The sequence below is a fragment of the Pangasianodon hypophthalmus genome, chromosome 25 (genome assembly GCF_027358585.1).
Source record: "Pangasianodon hypophthalmus isolate fPanHyp1 chromosome 25, fPanHyp1.pri, whole genome shotgun sequence".
NCBI lineage: Eukaryota > Metazoa > Chordata > Actinopteri > Siluriformes > Pangasiidae > Pangasianodon > Pangasianodon hypophthalmus.
Genome location: NC_069734.1, coordinates 17108753 through 17129196, shown reverse-complemented (window position 1 = coordinate 17129196; position 20444 = coordinate 17108753). Strand labels below are relative to the sequence as shown.

The window sequence follows — 20444 nt, the reverse complement described above, 5'->3', positions numbered from 1 at the left end:
CAATCCTATAGTGAATAAACTGTAAAAAATAATAATAACAATAATTATATAAATATAAAAACACTATAAAAATATAAATACACAACATTTATCAGTTATGGTGTGTAGTTATGGTGTGTATGTATATTACAGCACTGTATAATGTCTATATTTAGTGTTTAATTGCTTTGAGTGCAAAAGTTTGCACACCCTGAGGATAAAATGCAAGTGAAATTGACTTCAGAACAACCAGATGTTTAGTGTGTGGTTGGTTTTCCAGATGTTTTCTCATTCACAATATAATATAATGTATGTTAGGACGTTAATAGTGAAAAAATAATATAATATGATATGATATATGTTGATATGTGTTGTTATTATTCATATAACCGGTAAATGCAATTCAATTAGCAAAAAAAATAATTGTGCTTTTGTCTAGAAATAAATGCTTAAATGCTTAGAAGAATATTTCAAGCTTAAAATTAGTAAAAAAAAAAAAAAAAAAGGCTAGAAAACAGTTTAACAATCATATATTTGGTTGACTGTAATCTTGTAACAGATAAATTTGACTATAATCAAGATTTTTCACTTAAATATCATCTAGGTATAATGTTTTTGCAGTGAAAAGCACATACAGATGTAAAACCCAGATCTCAGCCGTAAAATCCTACATTCACTATAATTTCACACGTTCGCTCAGGGCAAGACGACTAGTTCCTTCTATAACAAAGCACCTACAGCATCGTGATCGACTCCATCACAGTCTGCAGGCGTCACATCACCTCGTGTTTAAATGACAAACAAAAAAAAGGAAGGAAAGAAAGGTGACACGTCCTTCAGGTGGAGGCGTTCTCTCTACCTCAGAGAGGTGCTATATTTAGCTCACTATCCCTGTGTCTTCATTAGAGCACACACACTCACACACACTCACACACACACTCACACACACTCACACACACTCACACACACTCACACACACTCACACACACTCACACACACACACCTTACTGAAACACAACCCTTAGTGTATCCAAGATGTACATTAGGGAATGTCCTTGGTATGACTCACATGGGGATGAATGAGGACACAAATCATGGTGTGTGTGTGTGTGTGTTTGTGTGAGTGTGTAAGATGAAGGAGAGAAGGTACATGTGGGTGTGATGAAAAGAAAAAAAAAGAAAAAAAAACCCCGGACATGGTGTAGCGGAGAAACATTCAAATTATAGAGAAGTATCAATACACTTGAAACATGATGTGAAATTTGTACAAATTTTACAAATAACCCTGATGTTCTCAATTTAAAGGTTAGTGGAAAGGTCACTTGTCCCACAGCCAATACACACACACACACACACACACACAAGCTCTTCCTGGCAGTGACACCGATACTACACCTGGGTCCCAAATACTACAGTCTGTGTGTGTAGTTAGAGGTTCTTACTAGAAAGTTCCACAGTTTAATATTTCTATCTCATATATTACTCCTGTAAAAGTATATATATATATATATATATATATATATATATATATATATATATATATACATACATTGCATAGTTTTGTTTTCATTGTTTTCCTTTGAGACAGGAAGGACAGGAAGTGATGTAAAGAACAGACTGGCAGGATGGAGCAGAAACAATATACAAGACCAAACCTGCATCTCGAAAGGTCATGATATAGAGAAGGAGAAAGAAGGAGAAAACCATTCTATGAGCAGACGTGTGTAAGATTTACGCAGTTTACGCAAATATACGTAGGCAATGGGCCCGTTTTAAATAGATACATAAAGAATAGATCACTTGTCGTACAACACACTGTATATTTGTATTACAACTGACAATAGAATTGAGTTCTTATCTTTAGGATTAACTCGTTTAATGTTCGAAATGGCATTTAGCCAAAAAATAAATATTATTTCTAAATATGGCAGTAAACTGTACAGCAATATTCATGATGTCATGAGCAATCATCTCACTGCTAAAGCTGATAGCTAGTTAATCTAACGTATGCCAAAGCTAGCTACATTTAACTACGAGAACAGCAAATATGACCGTTAATCAAAACAGTAACAATGTTAGCTAGCTAACAAGAAGAAGTAATGGACAATACTTACAGTAAGTAACGGAAATTGGTTACTATACTTAAGTTTTGGTTTTTTAAAATTATTTTATTTTATTCGTATCTATACTGCAATCTCATGGAGATTGAATGCTGTTTTCAGGTAAATCATCATAGTTGAGTATTTAGTTTAAAACTGTTTTCTAATAATTTTAGATAAGTAATAAATATTATTTTCATATGAAAGCATGACATTAACGTAATTTCATCAGTTAACTACCTTAAGTATAACTTTTTTACTTACATTTGAGTATATTTTTGCCTCGATACCTCCACTTTTGTCCGATTATTTTGACAAATTATCTATACTTTCACTTAAGTATACGTTCTCAGTACACGTTTATAAAACTATGGAATTTCAATTATGATACACACTGTATTTTTCAACCAGGGATGAATTTTGGTCTGTTGAATAATAGAAAGGAATTGATAGTAATTTGGTGAATGCTATAAAGTCGACTGATTCACTAGCCTGCGTCTAAAGAAATTACAAATGCTGTCCATATAAAGCTGCCTACCTTATTGACTGCATCATGAACAGAACACAGCCTTCTCGACAGTGTTTTGAGGTGTTAGTAACACCATCATGTGCTGAACATTCTTGAATAACTACCTTTAGAAGTAAAGCTTGCTTGAAAAAATATCACAGAGAAAAAAAGAGCTGGCTTTAAAATCCTCAGGCTTATTAAATGTATGAAAAACGATGTGAATGAATGACTCAGCCCTCATAAATAAATACCACACATGACTCAGAGCAGCTATATGACTAACAGCTAAAACAATCCATGACTCCAGCAGCAGTGTGTGCATCAAAGACACATTTAGAGGAAATAGAAACTGAGTCTTTCATTAAAGCTTCAGTTTTTCATTTTCATTTCATTAATGCAAGACACTACAAGAGAAAATGATGCTTTTGTTCATGTTATTTACAGATGTTTGGTTAAATTGCATGTATAACATGTCTACTTTTAAACTGTAGTGCTAAAATTATCAAAACAACAAAAAAAAATCTTTATTTTTTCTGCCTTGTCTGTTCACAACCAATGCATTATTTAAAACTTAGCAACTTTGTGAAGTGGGCGGAGCTTCTTCAATCATGTCGTATCATATATCCCCGAAAAGATTGTTTCCTGATATAAACATCAAGCTATGTGTCATTATAATATATACATCAGCATCTTTTATAGACCTTATAATCCACACTTTCACATTAATTTTTAAACTTAAAAAATGATTGTTTCCTAAAAAAAATCAAAAATCCCATATTACAGATTCATGAAATTTTATAAATTCATTCCTTTCACTATTTCAAAGCTTATTATAGAATAATATGTCAAAATGTTACTAATTTTTAGATTTATGATCGATTTTATCCTGAAAACTGCGTAAAAATGCTAATTTCTTGATTAAATAATAAACAAGTGAGTTTCTGACAAAAAAAAGTCTTTCCCTTGAGAGCATCTTCGCGGTGAAATAAAGAATTTAATTCTAACATCAATTTTCTTAGATTAGACTTTTGCATATTAATACATATTTAATTAGCCAAAGCCTCATTTGCATGAACAAAATGCAAATGTTTTTGAAAAAATAAATATAAATATATAAATAATACAATATAAATAAGATAATCTAATATAAATCAGATATTTGTAATAATATCAGGAATCCACTGGTGAAAACTCATTGTGACCTCTATTGTTTAATATAATTTTGAAACAAGACATTAGAGAAAGGTGAATTTGCACTGCACACACACACACACACACACACACACACACACACACGCACTCTCTCACACTCACACTCAGTGTCAGGAAACCCATGATGCTGACCTTGACTTCAAACCCCATTGTAGCGTGTTTTTTTTCCCCCGAAACCCAACACTGACTGACCAACACCCAGCTGACTTCAGCATTTGAGGTTTTCGAGTTCACACTAGGCAAGCCAAATGTGATGACAAAGATCTCTCTCTCTCGCTCTCTCTCTCTCTCACACACACACACACACACACCCACACTATTAAACGCACACACACCCACTGTACATGACCAGTCAATTGCACCCGCAAACTGACAAGAAATGCTACTGAAAACTAAACGGGAAGTCTAAAGGTCAGCGTGATCACAATCAGAAACCTTTCCTGTACACATATTCTGTAACAAATACTTCAGAGTCGTACAAACACCTCCTGCCAAACACACACACACACACACACAACATACTGTATGTTCCTCAAGATAGCACTTACAGCTAGTTTGTGTTTTTAGTAGAACAGCAGCCATTTTAAGAGCAAAAATCTGTTCGAGTAAGAGGAACCATTGGGGGGTTTTTAGATAGGTTTACCTACAATGCATTGCCAGTGTCCACCAGTTTTCACACTAAGAAGAAGCACTGAGGTCATTCAAACAGGTAACATTCAATGTTATGTACTAAAATAGTTCACGGAATAGATCTAAAGGTTCCCGGTAGAACCCTACACCACAGGAATACCTTTAACCATCCAAAGAACCCTTGAGGAACTGTTTCTTCTAAAAGTGGAATGTGTAGAGGTGTTGATTTTATGTTCACTCTTCCATCACCCTAAAACGTTCTCCAGTTTGTCCATTTGGGGAAAATCTTTAAAGGTTCTATTTATAACTCAACAACAAAATGTTTCCCCTTCAGACAGGACTCCATGCAGAACTTCTTTAAGAAGTGAAGAACCCTTAACTATCCCAAGAACCCTGGAAGAATTCCCCATATTACACAAAACACAGAAAGTCAGGAGACGAACGATATCCTGTTGTGCTGTTTAAATCTCTCTGGGTCTCAGGAGGGTTTGTGTTCTAGTGCAGTAAAGAGTGTGTGTGTGTGTCTGTGTGTGTGTTTAGCGTGTTTAGCATGTCTAGTGTGCTAGGGGGGAAATCTACGAATATAGATTTCTACAGTGTTCTAGAGTAAGGTCTCTCTGTTGTCGTGTGGGTTCTCTAGGTTCTAGAGCAGGGACTGCTGGTCAGTTAATCAATCAATCTATTTACCAGCTTGTTCTGTCACTCTTTCTGTCTATCTATCTGTGTCTCTGTCTGTCTATCTATCCTCAGTATCCATCTATCTATCTATCTATTGTCTGTCTGTCAATCAATCTGTCAATCGATCAGTCTGTCTGCCTTCCTGTGCTAAGACATACAGAGCTAGCCAAGTGTACCATTATGCTAACGTGCTAAGGCACGAGTGTGTGTAATGTTAGTAGTATCTGTGTATACAGAGCTAGCCAACTGTAGCATTATGCTAATGTGCTAAGGCATGAGTGTGTGTGTATGTGTTAAGTGGAAGTGCACTTCGAGTCTGGCTGAGAGCCAACGCCTACGCTCTGACTTCCACATAACACTGTCATCTTCTGGAAATCAGAGATTTACAGGGAACTAACGCAGCTGGTCTAAAATCACCCCATATACGATCACCACCACCTACCCACCCACACACCCACACACACACACACACAGCGGAAGTGGTCTAATGAGAAACTAATATTAGTCTAATATTCATTTAGACAAGTTCCTGAAAACAGTCCACAGATGTAGGCTGTCCCCTAAACAGCAATGTTCTAAAGAAGTGTTCGGGTTCATGAGAGCTCATTATTATGTCATGAGAAAGCGCCACTAGAGAAAAAAAGGACATCCATCTGTCTATCTATCTATCTATCTATTGCACTACAGGAGCATGTTTAGTAGCTAGCGTATAGCCTGTTAATCAGCTAATCAATTAGCAAGATGAGAACAAGTGCGTCAGATGATTCATAATTTAGATTTCAGTTAGAGAGACGGACAGACAGACAGACAGACAGAAAGACAGAAAGACAGACAGACAGACAGACAGAAAGACAGACAGACACACAGACAGACAGAAAGACAGACATGGGTATACAGTCAGACAGATGACCAGACAGATACGTATACAAACAGACAGACAGACAAACAGACAGATAGATAGATTGCCAGTCAGATGTTCTTCAGTAAAGAGGTTCTTCAGTAGTTCTTCTGATGGTTTTTATGAATAATTCTAGCTTTCTGAAATGCAGAACCTGTGCAGAACCTTCACGGGTTCCCTCAGAGAACCGTGCCAAGGGTGCTTCAGAGTGCTACGTGGAACCTTTTTATTTCGAGTGTAACATGGAATTGAAACTTGAAATTATATATCAGAGAAAAACACAAAGAGAAAGGAGACAAAAGAGAGAACAAAGATTTTTGGAACCACTGGCCTGGCTAGTGACCTAGTCAAGGCTGAGTGTGGTGAGCAAGTGTGTGTGTGTGTGTGTGTAAGTGTGACTCTACAACATGTTAGAGCTAATTTTAATGAAGCGCGTAAGCAGGGGAGCTGTTTCCTCTGAGCTCCTTCCTCTTCCTGCCTCTCTGACTGATAAAGAGCAGCGGGGCCTGCTACTTCCTGTCCAGCTTTCCCGAAACAATCCACATCCTCACAAGGTATAAAGAATCCCCGTCTAAAGGACACACAGACGCCACAGAGTCGGCTCGCGTGTTTCGTTTTTAACCCCAAAGCTGACGAACACTTACGTACAGAATTAAACATAGTTTTTGTTTTTTTTTTAAAAAATGCATCTATTCACTACATAGTGCACTAACATCAGGGTTGGCCATTTTGTAGTACTGTCCAAAAACAGTGAGAATATCCCACAATGCACTGTGATAGGTCACTTCTATAGTCGTATAGTTGACGTTCAGTTTCTAGCCAACCGTGTAAATTTATAGGTATCACATTTGATACAATTTAAATAATTGTGTGGACAATTCCACACACTCTGCTCTCTCTGACACTGGAAATAAATTTTACTGCTCAATTTATTGAATCACTCATGTTTCTTACATAAACCTGCCATAATTATAGTAGTTATTTATGTTTAGCTAAGGTATTCCAGTGAAAACTCCTCAGTGGAATGCTACAGTTATTTAATGACTCATTTTCTGCTGCTAATAGCAGCAGATTAGCTATTTATAGCTGCTATTAGCTATTTATCTTTAGCTAACTGAACTCCTAAGCGTAAAAAATGTAGCGGTTTATATTTATCTACTCCAATGAAAACCTCTCTGTCTAATGCTAGCTTTAGCTAACATCTGATGTAATTAGCTAGCTATTATGTTCAGCTAATGTATATCGAAAACAATCCCTCAGTGTAATGCTTGCTTTATGTAAAACCTCATTTCCGGCTACTATTAGTGACTTATTTATATGTTTAGCTAAGTGACATCTCCTCAGTGTAATGCTAGCTTTATTTAATACCTCATTTCCTGATGGTATTAGCTAGCTATTTATGTTTTAGTTAAATAAACTCCTCAGTGTAACGCTAGCTTTATCTAATACCTCATTTCCTGATGGTATTAGCTAGCTATTTATGTTTTAGTTAAATAAACTCCTCAGTGTAATGCTAGCTTTATTTTATACCTCATTTCCTGATGGTATTAGCTAGCTATTTATGTTTTAGTTAAATAAACTCCTCACTGTAATGTTAGCTTTATTTTATACCTCATTTCCTGATGGTATTAGCTAGCTATTTATGTTTTAGTTAAATAAACTCCTCAGTGTAATGCTAGCTTTATCTAATACCTCATTTTCTGGCGCTGTTGTCTATTGACAAGTGTTTACCCCTTACCTTCATGTAACATCTAATTTTCTGGTGCTATTAGCTGGTTATTTATGTTTAGCAAATGTATACCAATGACCGCTCCTTGCAACTCTAGTAAGCATATCTAATAACAAGCTAATGCTAGCTAGTTCGACTGCGCTAGCAAATCGTTTCTCAATGATTAGCAAAATACTTAATGATTAAAAACAGCAACAGAAAATGAGAAATTAAATAAAGCTAATATTACACTGAGGAGTTTAAACATAAACAGCTAAATAGCCAGTTAGCTTACTAGTTAGCTACTCTCTCTCTAATAGCTATAAATAAGTTATGAAATAAGCTGCTGTTATGCTGCGAGACAGACGCAACGTAGCTTGCTAGCTCAACCTGCTAGCTTGGACATCAGGAGTAAATCTAAAATGCTTTTCCTGTCGTATCTAAGGGCTCGGTGTGTTTTCTGTGTTTCCTGCTCTGACTGAGTGTGAAACTAGAGCAGTCATAGCTGTACTGAAACACCCTTCAGCTTCAGCTGGTGAGGAGGGAGTGACGCTTGTGTGTGTGAGTGTGTGGGTGGGTGGGTGAGTGAGTGTGTGTGTGTGTGTGTGTGTGTGTGTGTGTGTGTGTGTGTGTGTGGGTGGGTGGGTGGGTGGGTGTTGTGCACACAATCATATTTAGGCTGAAACTTTACCAAGAAAAACATCAGTTCATCTGAATATGGCACCTGCAGGTTAAAACACACACACACACACACACACACACACACACACACAGGCTAGGCCCCATTAGTTCCTTATATTTAAATGGTGTGAAGTAATTAAGGAAGTACTGAGTGAGAAAAAGGTGAACAGGTAGTGTGTGTGTGTGTGTGTGTGTGTGTGTGTGTGTGTAACAGTAACAATATCAACAAAACACACATTTGTGTGTGAAACTGCAGGGAGACAGGTGTTGTGAATGTGGATAGTGTTTGATTAGCTGGTAGAGCGCACACACTCCATCAGGCCTGCTTAATAACTTCGCTACACACACACACACAACATGACTCACTGAGAAGCTTTGGCATTGTCTGGTGTAACACACTGTAATATGTGTGGTGTGAGAGTGTGTGTGTGTGTGTGTGTGTGGAGTCCAGTAGAGAGCTGTCAAGGCTTCGTTACCTGAGTGTGTGTCATTGATGAGGGAAAACAACACACACATGCATGCACACACAGGCACTATAAGTAAAGAAAATTGATAGAGTGGTCACTCTGATACATCCAGTGAAGAACACACAGACACACACACCAGGTTGGTGTGTCAGTGACGTGTGTATTGAAAGTGTAAAAGCCTACGTCATGTTAGTCTGTATCAACACACGCGTGGCTTATGTCTTCAAAAATCGATGACGCACACACACGCGCACCATAACAGCCCTGCGTCACCTCCTGAAGTGTGTGCGTGTGTGTTCATATGTGTGTGTGTGTGAAGGAGCTGTGTGGCAATGATTAGGCCTGAATCTGACACCAAGAGTCTGAACTGCAAGACTGACAGTGAAACACACAGACACACACACAGACACACACACACACGATCTGTGGAGGATTGCATGTTTCATTTGAGCAAAATAACATGTTTGCATTAATGAATATGCAATCAGGGGCGTGTCCAATTCTAAAGTGCAAAGTAGAAGGCGGAGTTTATGCAAATGCATTTTACTGCACTATGGCGGTGCTTGCTCAGTTAGTAGCTGGTTTCACATTGCACATGATTAAACAAATCAAAAACCCCGCATCCTGAACATGCAGTGGACTTCATTTTATTTTCAGAACAGCTGCCCACAACCAAAAATCCAGCATGTTTGATTCACTTTCTACAGTCGAGTCGATTCAGAGTCGAATCGCTTTGTCATTGCTCCAGATGTCACTTGGAAGAGGACCGAGAACTCGCTCAGGTGCTCTCGGACCGGTTGCTTCGATCCGCACCCGAGTGCGTTTGCTGGGTTCTCACCTTCCTAAAGAATCGCACCGAGAGGCAGGGTACACAACAGGATTCGATTCGAAGTGAATAAATGTTGAAGCCTGAAAGTTACTTTAGGAATAGATACTGTACTGAGCCAAATTAATACAACCGAAGGGCAGATAGTAAATCTGTGTAAGCCTTTTGTGTACAAATCTATATCATTTACTCATTCATCAAGTCTTAATAAGGAAAACATTTTCCAAAACTATACATTAGTATCTTGAAATTATCATAAACTTTTGCAAAAATGAATAGAATTAATATTAATGTAGTAAATATGTTTTTATATTCGAGATTCACAACACGTTTGTCCCACCAACAGCAACAGAAGTCACTCTGAAAAGGTTTTTGATCTCGATCAATTCGCTACCATTTTATGTAAATGAACAATAATACTTTGTTGTTTAATGCCCCGCCCACTTTGTTTGATGGACAGCTGAGATCCTTCTACTATTCTGTAACACTAAAAGCTCGGGGCTTTCCGAAATTCATTTTCACTCTCAGGCGCAGTACGGACACTGAGCATATGCTAGAAATGACTGAGGCTAGTAATTTAGTAGCTAGCATAGCTGTTTGTGCTTTGATATGGACAAGGTGAAGGCTCAGTGACAGTGAAAGTGACACTAAACACTCAGGAATGTTAACATTTCCCTCAGATATGTTGATAAATTACTAAGAAAAGACTCGGGCTAAGTAGAATTACGCTGTTACATCACGGATTTTAGTGCTAACTGAATGCGTATTAAGAAACTGCAGAATTAAGTCACAACTTTTGAGTTGCTCATAAACACACAAGCGTATTTGAACAGGATAACAGTCGTACAGCAGCAGTGTATCGTGTCACACACCGGTGAACCTGCTGTGTGTTAATTATGTATGCAAATCATCTGCGTTCGAAACTTTTCTTGACGCACAGTGGTGTCAAGAAAACACACTCTGTCTCTCTCTGTCTCTCTCTCTCTCTCTGACTCACTGCATTTCCTGGTCAAAGAAAGGGGAGAAAGAGAGAGAGAGAGAGAGAGAGAGAGAGGCATATGTAGAGAGGGACACATACATGCAATGTGTGTGTGTTTGTGCGTGTGTGCACGAGAGAGAGAGAGAGAGAGAGAGAGAGATAGAGAGGCATATATAGAGAGGGACACATACATGTAAAATGTTTGTGTGTGTGTGTATGTGTGTGTGTGAGAGAGAGAAAGAGAGAGAGAGGCATATGTAGAGAGAGACACATACATGCAATGTGTGCGTGTTTGTGTGTGTGTGTGTATGTGTGAGAGTGAGAGAGTGACAGAGAGGCATATATAGAGAGGGACACATACATGTAAAATGTTTGTGCGCGTGTGTATGCATGTGCGTGTGTGTATGTGTGAGAGAGAGAGAGAGAGAGAGAGAGAGACAGGGAGAGGAGTACAAACGAGACCGACACAGAGAGGGAGAGAGAGAGAGAGAGAGAGACAGAAAAAGGAAGTGAGAGAGACAGCAAGAAGGAGAGAGAGTGATGCTGTATAGCAAGAATGAGAATGTGTGAGAAAGAAAAGATAGAGAAAGACAAAGAGAGAGAGACAGACATGTAGTGAATGAGAGAGAGAGAGACAGAGAGAGGAGTGCAATAGAGAGACAGACATACACACCAAGAAGGAGAGAGAGAGACAGAGAGAAAGGAAAGGAAAGAAAGACTGGTAGACACAGAGACACAGAGTGAGAGACAGACAGCAAGAAGGACAGACATAGAGAGAGAGACAGAGACAGAAAGAGAGAGACAGACACGTAGTGAATGAGTGTGTGTGTGTGTGTGTAAAATGGAGAGACAGACAGTTAGAAGGAGAGAGAGACAGAAAGAGAGAGAGAAACAGAGAGAGAGAGAGAGAGAGACAGAAAGACAGAAAGAGAGAGACACACATAGTGAGAATGAGGGTGTGTGTGTGTGTGTGTGTGTGTGTGTGTGTGTGTGATTCACTGACGGAGCTGAAGTATTCATAATGACACACCATTCATGAGCAATACAGGTATGTGTGTGTGTGTGTGTGTGTGTGTGCGCAAGAGCTACATCCAGCTGAGTTGGCGGTAAGGTGGGGCGAGGTGTGTGTGCTGTCAGTCATCCAGCAAAATCAATGATAATCAGTGCCCACACACACACACACACACACACACACACACACACACTCATTATAACACTACTTTCCACTGTATCAGCTTAAATCAAGTCTGTTAAAGGGGCAGAGAGTTCATGTTTACCCAGAAGGCATTGTGATCTGATGGAATTTCCTTTTCAAACCGAGTGTACACGGAGAAATCAAATACTTCCTATATGAATTCTATATAATAACTGATTTATTTGTGTAGACGAAACAAAACAAACAAACAATCAAACAAAAAAACTTCACACCTTCGGTGCCTGGCCCCCTAAAAAACCAAAACACAAAAATATTGAAAATCGTCGTCTTCGTTTCTGTGACACCAAAGTGTCGTTGTCATGACTGTGTAGTGTGAAATGAGGTGGCTGCATTTCTCGACGTTGATCTCACACTCACACACAGGCTGGATATATACACACAAACACACACACACTTAACAAGAAAGCTGACGTCAAGCTCTGAAGTCAGCGTCAATGTAACGTTGTTCCTGGCTTCACTGTTTTGATGCCGTTTTCTCAGTGTGTGTGCGTATGCGTATGTGTGTGTGCGTATGTGTGTGTGCGTGTGTGTGTGTGTGTGTGTGTGTGTGTGTGTGTGTGTAGTAGTGGCTTGAATGAAGGCTCCATTCTTGCAGATTAAGTATTGACAATGCTGACGTCTTCATCTCACATGCTTTAACTGACTTGAGAAGTATGGTGAGCTGTGTGTGTGTGTGTGTGTGTGTGTGTGTGTGTGTGTGTGGGTGTGTGTGATTTGTCACAGTCATCCATCTGTCCCCTTATGCAGCACACAGGAAGTGGACACTTTGATTCATCATTACACACATGCACACGCACACACACATTGTCATCTCTTCACTCTGAAATAGCCATTTTGAGTGTGTGTGTGTGTGTGTGTGTGTGTGTGTGTGTGTTGAGCATCATGCTCACAGCTGATGCAGCAGTGCTGCCTGTTCCGGTTGGGTCTCAAACACACTCTGTACCACGTTCATATAAATAACACATTTTGTACTCTGAGAATATTATAGCAAACATGCTGATATACACCCTATGCAGTGTAGTGTACACTATACAGTATATAGGGTACGAGATAGGTACACTTTCCATACACAGTTATACAACATACCTATATACTGTATATGTACTGTGGATGACAACAGCTTCTACGCCCTACGTAGTGCACTATATGTCCCCTATAGCTTCTATACTTCCTATATACTGTATATGTATGTAGGGGATGACATAAAAGCTTCTACGCCCTACGTAGTGCACTATATGTCCCCTATAGCTTCTGTACTTCCTATATACTGTATATGTGTGTAGGGGATGACATAACAGCTTCTACGCCCTACGTAGTGAACTACATGTCCCCTACGTAGTGCACTATATGTCCCCTATAGCTTCTGTACTTCCTATATACTGTATATGTATGTAAGGGATGACATAACAGCTTCTACGCCCTACGTAGTGAACTATATGTCCCCTATAGCTTCTATACTTCCTATATACTGTATATGTGTGTAGGGGATGACATAACAGCTTCTATGCCCTATGTAGTGCACTATATGACTCCTATGTAGTGCACTATATGTCCCCTAAAGCTTCTGTACTTCCTATATACTGTATATATGTGTAGCGGATGACATAACAGCTTCTATGCCCTATGTAGTGCACTATATGACTCCTATGTAGTGCACTGTATGTCCCCTATTGCTTCTATACTTCCTATATACTGTATATGTGTGTAGGGGATGACATAACAGCTTCTCCACCCTATGTAGGGCACTATATGTCCCCTATGTAGTGCACTATGTGTCTCCTATAGCTTCTATACTTCCTATATACTGTATATGTATGTAGGGGATGACATAGCAGCTACTACGCCCTACGTAGTGAACTATATGTTCCCTATAGCTTCTATACTTCCTATATACTGTATACGTGTGTAGGGGATGACATAACAGCTTCTCCACCCTATGTAGGGCACTATATGTCCCCTATTGCTTCTATACTTCCTATATACTGTATATGTGTGTAGGGGATGACATAACAGCTTCTCCACCCTATGTAGGGCACTATATGTCCCCTGTGTAGTGCACTATGTGTCTCCTATAGCTTATATACTTCCTATATACTGCATATGTGTGTAGGGGATGACATAACAGCTTCTATGCCCTATGTAGGGCACTATATGTCCCCTATTGCATCTATACTTCTTATACATGTTATATGTGTGTAAGGGATGACATAACAGCTTCTATGCCCTTTGTAGTGCACTGAATGTCCCCTATAGCTCCCCTATACCCTATACATGTATATAGAATATGACTTCCTATTTTCAATATACACATGTTTATATTATCTAACAGCTTCTACACCCTATGTAGTGCACAATATTTCCATTTATAAACGTTCTACCTCATATATATGTATATAGGATATCAGACAACAGCTTCTACACCATATGTAGTGCACTATATGTCCATATGTTCCCTACAGATTTCCTATTTTTTCTATGAATTTATATAAGAGTATGACATAACACCTTCAATATCCTAAGTAGTGCAATAAATAATCCCCCTATAGACCTTTTACTGTATATGGGGATGACATACACCAGGTTCTACACCCTACATAGTGCACTATATGGTTTCTTAGCAGCTACCAACTGGCTATATAAAAAAAGAAAGTGCTTAAAAGGTATGACAGCTACTATAATAAAAGAGCAGTAATAATAAGAAGAGGATGCTGTCTTTGTGCTTGGATGTGATGAGATCAGCTTCCGGCTCGCTGGGGTTCGTCACCCTGCGCCTGACTCATCGTGGATTTACATTTTATTCATTTATTCACTCAAAATATGCTTTTATCCGAAGCAACTTGCAATCGTAAACTCAAGCACTGAGCTAAAATGAAAAGAGCAGAAACAGAAACGAATCAAGAGAAAGAATAATAGCAAAGTGTCAGAGGGGAATACAGACCGCTACTGCTGCGCCTTTTTTATGCGAGATAAAAGAGTAAAATGATGCGTAGGAGCTGATTCAGAATGACAATGAAGGCTAAACAGGTGTGTGTGTGTGTGTGTGTGTGTGTGTGTGTGTGTGTGTGTGTGTGTGTGAGGGTGTGGGTGAGGTCAGGATCGGACTCAGACATGTCGAATGAATCACTAATAGCAGCTGGACAGAAATTTAATCAGACTTATACAATAAACCAACAGACAAGAAGCGACAGATTTTGCAAAACGTTCTCGTCTTTATGTTGTGTGTGTTTCAGTTGATGAATTTTTTTTTAGCAAAATTTTCACATTTTGTTTCAAAATAATATATTTGGTCTGAAAATAATACATTTTGTCTCAAAGTCTTCTAAAAAAAAAAAAAAAAAAAATTTAAATAAATAAACAAAAAATCTCAAAAAAAATATTGTCTAATCTCAAGATTTTGATGTATTGTTTCCAAATAATAAATTATTATCTCAAAATTGTGTTTTTTGGTCTCAAAATAATGCTTTTTGTCTCAAGGTAATGACATTTTTGTGACTTACTATCTCAAAATTCTGTCTCCAAAATAATACTTGTTTTCAACCTTTTTTTTTTTTTTTGCGAAAATTTTAACTTAGTAGCTCAATTTTTTTTTTTTTTACTTTTTTCTCAAAATTATTTTTTTGTCTCAAAATAATGACTTTTTTTAATTGACTTCTCAAAAATTTTTACTTACTGTATCAAAAATTTGACTTTTATATCTACAAATATTTTTTTTGTCTCAGAGTAACTGTGACTTTTTCTATTTTTTTCCTTCAGGATTTTGATGTATTATCTCAAAACAATTAATTTTTATCTGAAAATTTTTTACTTTTTATCTCAGAATACTGACTTTCTCAGAATTGTGACTTAGTATGTTGATTTTTTTATTTTTTGTCTCAAAACAATGAATTATTGTAAGGAAATGTTTTATGGAACAACGTACTTCATAATAATGGACTGTAGCGTACTTTCTTCATGTTTTTGGAACTAGAATAAGCAACTAAACTTTTGAAAGATTTTAAAAAAGAAGGCACTTTGGAGAAAAACTCAAACTAACAGATGAATCTGAACTGCGAGAAAACTTCAAGTTTTCTTCAAACGATATAAACAGATCAGTTAATAAGTCAAAATTTTGATATACTGTGGCAAAAAACCTGAAAAATGTTATCCATGAACTCAGACATTTAGACATTTAGTAGTTTTGCGTCCAAGCTATGACGCTAATGTAGCTAATAAGTAAGAGAAGTCTGTCTCACCCAAAATCTTTAGTGTGAATTTCTTCGAAAAACCACGTCGAGTTCTCCAGTGAGGTCCCGCAGACTTGCTGATGCGGTTTTGGACGCAGTGGGACACAGGAGGACGTCCTGTCACCTGTAAAAACGTACAAAACTTCACTCTGAAACTGAATGTTATGGAGGCGGCCATCTTGGAAAAACTGGAGGCACTTTTTTTCTAGCAGTTAAAGCCATTAAAGCAAAGCAATCTTCCAAAATATGCAAGCAAAGGAGGGTGAACAAAAACAACAATAAATAAAATACATAAATTATTTTCCACTGTTCATTTTTTTTTTTTAATTTTTGCTTCATGATGTACTTTTCTATTTTTTTTCCCTCACATGCCCAGATGGCTTTCTTCACAATGCACTAAGCATGATTTGAAATATTTTCTCTGGTTATCTCCTTTTTTTCATTAACTTTTTGGTTTCATTTTTATTAATGTTTTCCTTTTATTTCTCATTTTTTTCTATTTTTCTGTACTGCACATTCCAATGCCTACCTATTGTCTAGCTAGCTATTATAAAGACACTAACATAAAGACACCTACCTACCTATTATATAGACACTAACATTATTTAGGGTGTAAAATAATTGTATAAATTGTATACAGCGCACTAATTGTTGTATAGTCTAAAATAAAGGTTTCTATATGTACAATAGGAAGGTGTTCTCAATAAGAATGAGTCACACACACTTACAGCAGCCTTGAGGGAGTGAGACGTCATGCAGGGAGACATCAGTCAATGAGCAATCATGGGGTATGACTCATAGACGTTACGTCCATCAGAATCGTAAAGCCTGCACCCCGACTGGTTTTCGTATTTCTCTTCGCTGTGCTTACTAGGTAGGGGGGAAATAAAGGCTTATACATCTTTGTGTATCCAACACGGAGTCATTTGGGATTCAGCCGAATACACGGACATGACAGGTTCAGGGATATTCATTACAGTTATAAGATTGACCTGATTAAAGGTGCAATAGTCAAGATTAGTCATGATTAGGTCTCTAGTGGTTAAGAAGATGAAATACAACAACACTGGAATTTTATTTTTTTTATCCGAGTTCAATTAAATGGTTTTAAAAGCCGTTCAACTGCTTGACTGCTGAGTTATATCACTATAAACTTGTAAAATTTGCCTCATACTGATTTGTGAGAAAGTTCAAGTGCTTTCACTGCCTTGGTTTGCTTTATAATGAGCTCCCATGAGGTTTTCAGATGACCATCACTACCAAATTTAGCTAGTTAGCATTGTTAACATGTGTTAGCTAGCGCTACATACATTATGAGGAAGATGCTTCATGTAAAAACCTTATATGGCTTTCTGACTGATAAATATACATTTACATATATAAATATACATAATTCGTTATTGAAAGCCGGCCATTCTACAGTTCAACGCTTTATACAGACGGTGTTTAGGATTAACATCACTAATTCCGCATTCCAACCTCAATCCTTTTCACCAATAATCAATTTCTCCATCTTGAAATAGTTTATTCTAGCTTTACTATGTTCAGTAAACTTACCAGCTGCACTTACTGGATTCCACCATGTTTTCCTTTTCTGAACAGACTGAAATGTGGGCGGAGTCAAAGGTGAGGGGCGTGTCTATAAAAAGGAGGCCCATGTAAACAAAGACAAGCATTTGCAGGCCCGGATCGCAGGGGTTTCTCTCTCATATAATACACTCGTGCTTAAAAAAAAAAGTATTTCAAAAGATTTTTTTAAATCATGTTCTATATATGTACCAGATTATTTGTACTAATCAGAAATTTTTAAAAAATTATAATTGCACCTTTAAAGAATGGAAAAGAAATTGCATCAGATCACAGCGATTTCCCTTACAGCCTTCAAGGGCTCATCTAATCTTACCTGAGCTATAATAATAATAACAATAATAATAATAATAATAATAATAAACTTGAATACAGTGACAGGAAGTCAACTAGGGGGAAATGTTGTGAGGGCAGGTTAACAGTTCAGTGTTATTGGAACAGAGCCTTGGCCCCTAGTTTTCAAAAGATATAGAACAATACTGCCATCTACTGGTAAATGCTCCAAATCACACGTTTATCACCAGGTAATGCACATTTCAATAGTGATAAGGTCACATGACATCCAGAGCCAACTCTACTCCTGAAAACCCATCGCTCATCCACTAGCCCTTGACATTTCCCCTCACTGTCGCCATCTTAAGGGCTTCAGACGCCCTTAAGATGCCGGAAACGGAAATTTAAACGTATTTTCGTGCCATATTTCTGAGTGAAAAGGTACATTTGGCTTCTGATTGAGGCCATTCATCAAGCCTTGCACGTGCAGCTGGGAACAAACGAATGGGCACGTGCACGTGCGTTAAAATGGTAAATGATTGGCTGGTTATTTTTTTTCCCCGCTCACGAGTCCACAGTGACGTGATAGAAAAAAGGCGGGAAAATTGATGCACTTCAGAGGCAGATTACAGAAGAGCAAGAGTTTTATAGAGTTTCTTTAAAGTAATTAATACAAATTAATCATGTAGAATCCAACCAAAGACATGAGTTTTGATAATGTTTTTAAGGGCCGCTGTTATACTATTTTTAGCATACCATTTTAGACTTAAGTGTCACCATTTTCCCCCCTGGGTTTAATCCCTGCCGCCATTTTAAGGGCAATGATGTTTAACTCAGGCTTTTAAACCTTTTCCATCATCATCTTACAGCAGCTTCACTGTAACAAAGAACGGTACAAGAAGTCATTCTTGCAACAACGGCATTGGGAAGCTGTGTGGACATTAAAGACGATGGACATGTCTACTGATTTTGCACACCCAACTACTTCACTACAGATAGCACAATCATTTTTACACATTCTTACACACACACTGCCACTTTGCCTATGACTACTGTACATTTTTATACACACACTACCACAACTGCTCATCACACAAGTCTAATATACAGGTTTAAGCCTGTCGACCTGTAATATATTTCATACAGTTCATCTGTACTGGAATCTTAGTCTGTAAATAACTTGCAGAGCTATTTATATGTATATTATGTATATTTATTCCTCTTATTTGTGGCATATTATGAGTTTATTGTGCATTTTTAAATTCTTATGAACTGTTAAGTCTTACTCCTCCCTTTTGCTCTTGTTTTGTAGTACTTACGACACCAAATTTCCCGTTGGGGATCTTAAGGGCCAGGCTTTTTTTTTTTTTTTTTTTTGTATTGCGCCCTTGTTGACTTGCCTTCAGCACTTCTTCTTTTTGCCTTCGCCGTTTTAAGGGCCATTCGAGGACTGGGTTTAACATGCCTTTGTTGACTTGCCCTTGTCATTTTCATCTCGTTGCCACCATTCCAATGTTGTTCCCTTTCTGTTGATATATCAAGAACTGTTTTCAACATGTTTTCAACTTCTCACCATTTCCACTCGGTTTGCTCCCCATCACCATCTCAGTAGCTGTTCTAATAATGTTTTGATGCACCCTTATCAACTTTCCTTCTGCATTTCCCCTTGGTTTATTCCCTGTCACTATTTTACAAGCCGTTCCAACACTGTTTTCTAACACGCCCTTGTCGACGTTCCCTCAGCATCTCCCCTTGATGGAATCCCCATCACCATCCTAAGGATCATTCCAATACTGTATGAAATACACCCTTTTTAACTTTACTCATCTTTTCTTAAAGCTTTAACCCCATTAACCCCATTTAATTCCATTGTCATGTTAAAAACAAGTTTAAGTACATCTTAAGGGTAGTTCCACACACTTGTTGACTTCCCTTGCCATTTCCATCAGTCCAATCTTTTCCACTATCTCAAGGCAATTGTTTAATGCACCTTTGTTGAATTATTCCCCAGCATTTCTCCTTGGTTTAACCACCACCGCCACCTTAAGGATCATTCTGATACTGTTTTTAAGGCCCCCTTGTCGACTTTCCCTCACTATTTCCCCTTAGCCATCGCATGTGCTGCTCTAACAATGCTTTTAAATACTCCCTCGTCACCTTGTCCTTAGCATTTCCCCTTGGTTTAATCCATTCAGCTGCTTGATCTGCTCAAATTCAGTTTGTTAAATGAGAGTAATAATGCTGTTAAGAGTCAGAACATACCCAAAATGCATTGTGATCTGATGCCATTCCCTTTCCGTTCCTTCTTCATGTCCATGTTATGATATTGAATGATTCAGATTACAGAATAACTGTCTAATGTGTGTCCAATGTGTGATACTGGAAGGATGGATAATGGTCTGGGAATTGGCTACAACTACTGTACTTAACATTTAACTTGTAGGTTTTATATAGTCATTCTATCCATATGTATGTGACGG

General features: G+C 37.9%; 1 protein-coding gene across 2 annotated transcripts in view; it reads right to left on the bottom strand.

The window, feature by feature from the left end:
- dusp5 (dual specificity phosphatase 5) overlaps positions 1 to 16950 on the bottom strand; it is a 33458-nt gene extending 16508 nt beyond the window's left edge. Inside the window, exons 1-2 of one of the 2 annotated variants that reach the window (XM_034299422.2) lie at positions 16833 to 16950; positions 16114 to 16228 (exon numbers count right to left, since the gene is read on the bottom strand). In XM_034299422.2, the coding sequence (XP_034155313.2) occupies positions 16114 to 16228; positions 16833 to 16871 (154 nt within the window). In that variant the 5' untranslated portion in view covers positions 16872 to 16950. Of the gene's footprint in view, positions 1 to 16113; positions 16298 to 16832 lie in introns of those variants that run through there. The other variant, XM_034299421.2, reaches the window with a different exon arrangement.
- Between the last annotated feature and the right edge of the window lie 3494 nt (positions 16951 to 20444).